Here is a 6,027-nt window from a genome sequence, read left to right on the forward strand (position 1 = left end):
TACAGAAGCAGGAGAGGTGTTCTCTTAAAATTTCTATTGCTGTGAAGACATACCATGACCATGGCAATTCCTCTAAAGGAAAACTTTCACTGAAGTTTGGCTTATATTCAAAGGTTTAGTCCATTGTGATAATGTTAAAAAGTACAACTGCATTCAGGCAGATATGGTATCAAAAGGATAAGCTGAGAGGTCTGCAGATGGGCCGTAAGGAAGCATGAAGGCAAAGTTACACCAATCTTGGCTTAAGCCTGTGAAACTTCAGAGCCCTGTCCCAGTGACACACTCTCTCCAATGCTAGACTTACTTTAAGTAGGCTATATCTCCTAGTAGTGCTACCTACATAACCATTTCCATTCAATCTCCCATAGCTCTGAATCTGTCTCCAGATTAATTGTTGGCCTGCATGAGCATAAGAAACCCTATGTTGGTTTAAAGTGTGTGCTGCAGTTTGGGACTGGAGCAAAGTACCAACTGAGGAGGGAAAAATTGAACTAGGGAGATTTGTGGAATTGACCGGACATAGGAAGTGAGGAAAGGCATGGTTGCCACAAATGCTCTGCTGCAGACCTGGGGATGATACAAGGACAATAAACAGAGGGGAATAAAACAAATGCTATTCTGTTTTGAAGACAGAGTCACCTGTAGTCTAAACTGATATCTAAGTTGATAAATAGCTGAGGACATGCTTGTATTCCAAATCCAATGCTGTAGGATCAAGAGTGGGAACATCACATGCTTACATAAAAATTGTATGGAATTTTTAGAACATAAATGTGCATTTGTTTACATTTCAACCATGTTTACTGACAAGCAACAAGAAGCAAAAATAACCATTTTATTTAATATTATAACACAAAAGTTTTATGTATAAACAAGCATGAAAATAAAAATACAAGTTTACAAATATTAGGAAAAGGTGACTACAAAAAAGGGCAGATGTTCTCGAGGAAGATTAAAATGCAGAGACCATAGCTGGATTATGTCCTTTCTTTATATTAGAAATGAAGCAACAGTGAGAAGAATGAGAATCAGTGCAATTGAATACAAAGGGACTGAGTGTTGGAAAGGCAAGTGACATCAGTATAGAAATATTTAGCAGCCAGGGTGTTAGGTGCTCAGTTTGGGTTATCCAAAGTGATAAGATGGAAGATATAGAGTAAAAGAAGAGAAACATGATCACTAGGAGCAGGATAGTCTGTGTGGCTCTGTCTTCATGAGCAGATTTTTGGGACAAGCTGTGACTATGGATGTACTGTACTTGCTGCTTGTGCTTGTGTAGGACAAGGATCGTGGAACCACTGGTCCATGCCATGATGACCAGACACATTACATCACTCAGGGAGAAAATCACTCCTGAGAATAAGAAACCCAATCTCTCTGGAATGGTTAAGCAACAGTAGTTGTGGATTCCTTTGGTAGTCAGGTTTTTATTATTTGGTGGGGCATTTACAATCTTAGTTACCTGTATATTGAGCATGAGGTGCAGCATCCAGCAAAGGAAACAGCAGGTGCCAATCCACTTTGAGGACCTAATTCTGAGGCTCAGCCACCCAGACATATTGGGGCGAAGCTTAATGGCCCGAAAGCCACTGAGGAGGGAGGTGGTACTGAGAGAGACACCTCTGGCCACTCTGTACAAATAGAGATTAAGTTTGCAACCAGCCTCCCCCAAGAAAGTTGTGAGTCCAAATGTGGCCACTGTCTGAGGGATCCCTTTGGAGAGAAGAACCAGATTGTTTGTTATGATAAACTGATTGATAATCAAGTTTGTGGGTCGCCTCACTTGTGCAGTGAAAAATGGGAAGTTATACAGATGAAAGAGAAAGGAATTGCCAAGGATTCCAGCAGTGGTCTGAATGAGGAACATCATTCCCCAGTTTAAGTTAATGGTAAATAAGGCATCCATTTCTAGGAGAGAACTGTGAGTTTCCTGTATTTGAATCAGAGAAATATGATGATGGATAGTTACTTATGGTGGTTTGAATGAGAAAATCCCCAGAGACTTACAGTATTTGAATAATTTCTACAGAGTTGGTGGCACTGTTTATGACATTATGATTCTTCAGGGAATGATGCCTTGCTGGAGAATGGCTATCACTGGGAGGAAGGAAGGAAGACTTGAGTGTGGAGAGCTTGGCCCCATATTCTGTGATTTTTCTTGTGTGTTTTATCTTCCAGTCTCTTGTTGCTCCCTCGCACTTCTTTCATGGTTCCGTTATCTCACCTGGCATAATAGACTATCTTTATGGAGCAATAAGAAAAAAACAAATTCCTCTCATTTCTACGTTATGTTTGGTTATAATTTTTATTACAGCATCAGATAGAGCCAGTATAGTTAACTCATCAAGAAATGTTCCTTCCATCAAAAAATGTCTGTCATGAAAATTAACATTAGCAGACCCTTTTTAGATGCACAAGAACTTTGAACAGCATTGTTGGTAGGCACACATTCAAAGCTCTACACACAATCACTGGAAACTTCAGTGGTTTGGCCTGGCTCTGATAAAGTGCTGTGAAGCTCTGTACCTGACAAAAAAGTTCATTTTACCATATACCTTTGAGGAAACACCAGTGTTTACGAAAGGAAAAATCACATTTTGCACAGATCAATTTTTCATCTTTTATCTTTAAAATGCTTAAGTAAATCACCAATTTCAGAAACAGCCTTGTGAGAATCAGTAAGCAATGCACAGAAGAAAGTACTGAGCCAAGCTACTCCAAAGTTATCTTCCTTCTTGTATGTGCTTACAAGATTATGGCTCAGCAGATAAAGCTGTCACCAGACTAGATCACCTGTGTTGGATCCATTGGATGTATGTGGTAGGAGAACAAACTACATTTCTACAAATGCCTTCCAAATTAACAACAGTGCATATGAACACAAAAACATGTATGTGATAAAGGAAGGTAGAGAGTGGAGAGATGGCTTGATGTTTAAGATTTCTTCAGCCATTGTTAGAAAACCTGGCTTTAGTTCCCAACACACTCCTTGTTAAGTTCACAGCTTCCTGTAATTTCAGCTCCAGGAGTTTGTCTATCTCTTTTGGACTCCCTAGGCACTGTACTCAATTGTACAAATATATGTGTGCATGCACATATGTGCACACAACACATACACACCTGAGAATAGAAGAAATACATCTGTAAAAGATATAAAGGATAAAACTGTAATATCTTAAGCATATATAATACCAATGCTTGTTTCTAGAATAATTCATAAGTAATCAAACACTTGCTTAGGATGGACAAGGCCCAGGTTTTAATACTCATTATCGTGTTCAGACATAAAAAAACAACAAACCCTGTATAACCAAAGCAAAGCCAAGAAATTGGCCTTTAAAGAAGGATAAATGCTAAATAATGGGAAATCAAGATCTCTCTTGGAAACAGAGCTCTATCTCCATCAAGTTTTTAGGGTTCATATTATATAATAAATTCATCTTCTGTTAAACTATGAAAAAATTGCAGGACTTCTATAGGTTTATTCAGTGCCATTATTTAAATTAAAACCAAATAACTCAGTGAAATATAATGTGTGATATGTGTAATTATAATATAATGTTAAATATATTGTGACATTAAAATAGAAAATTGGCCAGGTGGAATGAATCCACCTTTACCTCTAGAATTCTTGAGGAAGAAGCAGCAGATATCTGCCAGTTCAAGGCTGGTCAGACCTACATAAGGAGGCTCAGACCAGTCAGCACTATATTGTGAAAACCTACCTCAAACCCAGCAATGCCAACTCAAATAAGAGATAGAAAAAAACATCATGGGAAATATAATGGTCATTTGTCTTTTAAATTTATTTTATTTTTTACTGGAAATTTTCTTTATCTACATTTCAAATATTACTCTGTTTTCTGGTTTCCCCTCCAGAAACCTCGTATCCTATCTTCCTACCTCCATGAGGTTTCTCCTGTACCTTACTGGCTGGCTGTATGCGTAAACTTAGCCTAAGCTGAAGTTATAACAGAGAAAGGAGAATCAGTTGAGGAAATGCCTCCATGAGACCCAGCTGTAAGGTATTTTCTCAACTAGTGATCAAGGTCAGTGGAGGACCCAGCCCATTGTGTGTGGTGCTATCCCAGGGCTGGTAGTCTGGGGTTTTATAAGAGAGCAAGCTGAGCAAGCCAGGCAAAGAAATCCAGTAAGACATTCCTCCACGGTCTCTGCATCAGCTCCTGCTTCCTGACCTGGTTGAGTTCCTGTTCTGAATTCCTTTAGTGATGAAAAGCATGTGGAAGTGTAAACTGAATAAACCCTTTACTCCCTAACTTGCTTATTGGTCATAATGTTTTGTGCAGGAATAGAAACCCTTACTAAGGCACCTACCAAACCACCCACCTCCCTGGCATTCCCTATAGTGGGGCATAGAGCTTTCATAGAACCAAGGGTCTCTCCTCCCACCCACACAATGCAAGGACATCCTCTACTACACATTTGGCTGGAGCCATGGGTCACTCCATGTGTACTCTTTGGTTGATTAAGATCCATCAAAACAATAATTGTCCTTTTTGTAACAAAATTTCTCTTGTTTAAAATTAATACTATTTCATCACATAAGTTATGTAACTGGATTGCAGTTTTGGAAAATATTAAAGTCTAGATAATATACTGGTTGGTTAAGAGAAGGAAATGATAAAAACGGAAATATTTCATATAAAATTCTTAATTCTCTCTATGACCAAGGTATATATCTCAGGATTAGAATACCTGCCCAAAATGCACAAGCCTCCAGGTCCAATTCTTTGCGCTGCAAATATAAAACTTTCCATAATTAAAAGTAGTCAGATTACTTTGCATTGTTACAGTCAATGGAAGTCTTTCATAGAGCAGTGAGTAAATATACTCACTGTATCCTCAGCAATGAATTGTGGACACTAGAGGCACACAGATTGAAAAAAGATAATATGTGACCCTTTGACGTGCTAGGATCCCAGAATACCTGTGTCATTTAATAACAGAAGTCATTCATGCAAAAATCTATTTCTTTTTCTGTATTAAAGGGCTACCAGTGGAGAAATGAGTAAGGAATAAGAAGGAAACATTTTTTAGAATTAGGACAGGAAAATGCATCTCTAATGTGTGGTCAGGAAAAGTATGTTTTCACTGCCTCAAGATAGGATGGCAGATTTAGTCCCTGACAAGTCCACGGCAACTGGTTGGTTGATATTGTTATTCTTCCTATGAGATTGCACACCCCTTCAGTTACTTCAGTTCTTTCTCTAAATCCTCCATTGGGGTCCCCATGCTCTGTCCAATCATAGGCTGTGAGCATCCACCTCTGTATTTGTCAGGCTAGGCATAGCCTCTCGGGAGACACAGAGCAAGCTCTTACACTCTTACTATCCACAAACAGTGTCTGGATTTGGTGTCTGTATATGCGATGGATCCCTAGGTGGAGGCTTTGGACGGATTTTTCTTCAGTCTTTGCTCCACATTTTGTTCCCATATTTCCTTTAAACAGGAGCCATTCGGGTTAAAAATTGGAGATGAATGAGTAGTCCCTTCTGTCAACCGGGGGCCTTGCCTACCTCTAGATGTGGTCTCTACATGTTCTCCCTCCCTTTTCTTGTGCATTTTAGAACATCAATTCTATTGTCCAGGGAAATGCCAGGTTGCTGAAGTGGGAATGGGTAGATGGGAGATGGTGCATGCTCATAGAAGCAGGGGAAGAGGGGATGAGACTGGAGTTTCTGGAGGGGAAAACAAGAAAGCGAATAATATTTGAAATGTAAAAACATAAAATATCAAATAAAAAATAAAGATAGTATTGGGGAAACCCTGACAGTCTTGAGACTGGTACAGAGCATTTAGGGCTATCAAAGCAAGTCAGTATGGTCCCATGATGAAGCCACAGGTAATGTATCTATGTATTACAATTCTTTCTACTCAGAATCCTAAAAGTATCTTAGTCAATTTGGGATGTCAATTTGGGATGACACTTTTCTTACTTTTGTAAAAAGGTACATTTACCTTCAGACATGATCTTATAAGGTTTTGTGACAATGAAATTAATGGATC

The 6,027-nt window shown here is 38.9% G+C and overlaps 1 protein-coding gene across 1 annotated transcript; it reads right to left on the reverse strand.

Moving 5' to 3' along the window:
- Positions 1 to 952: 952 nt before the first annotated feature.
- On the reverse strand, positions 953 to 1,906 carry LOC116894716 (vomeronasal type-1 receptor 1-like). The gene has a single exon (XM_032896414.1). The coding sequence runs from the start codon at positions 1,904 to 1,906 to the stop codon at positions 953 to 955; it is 954 nt and encodes a 317-aa protein (XP_032752305.1).
- Positions 1,907 to 6,027: the final 4,121 nt, after the last annotated feature.

The sequence above is a fragment of the Rattus rattus genome, chromosome 2 (genome assembly GCF_011064425.1).
Source record: "Rattus rattus isolate New Zealand chromosome 2, Rrattus_CSIRO_v1, whole genome shotgun sequence".
Classification (NCBI taxonomy): Eukaryota; Metazoa; Chordata; class Mammalia; order Rodentia; family Muridae; genus Rattus; species Rattus rattus.

What these genes read in the sequence shown, in the direction of transcription:
- LOC116894716 (XM_032896414.1), bottom strand. Translation starts at nt 1,906, where the DNA reads ATGGATGCCTTATTTACCATTAACTTAAACTGGGGAATGATGTTCCTC.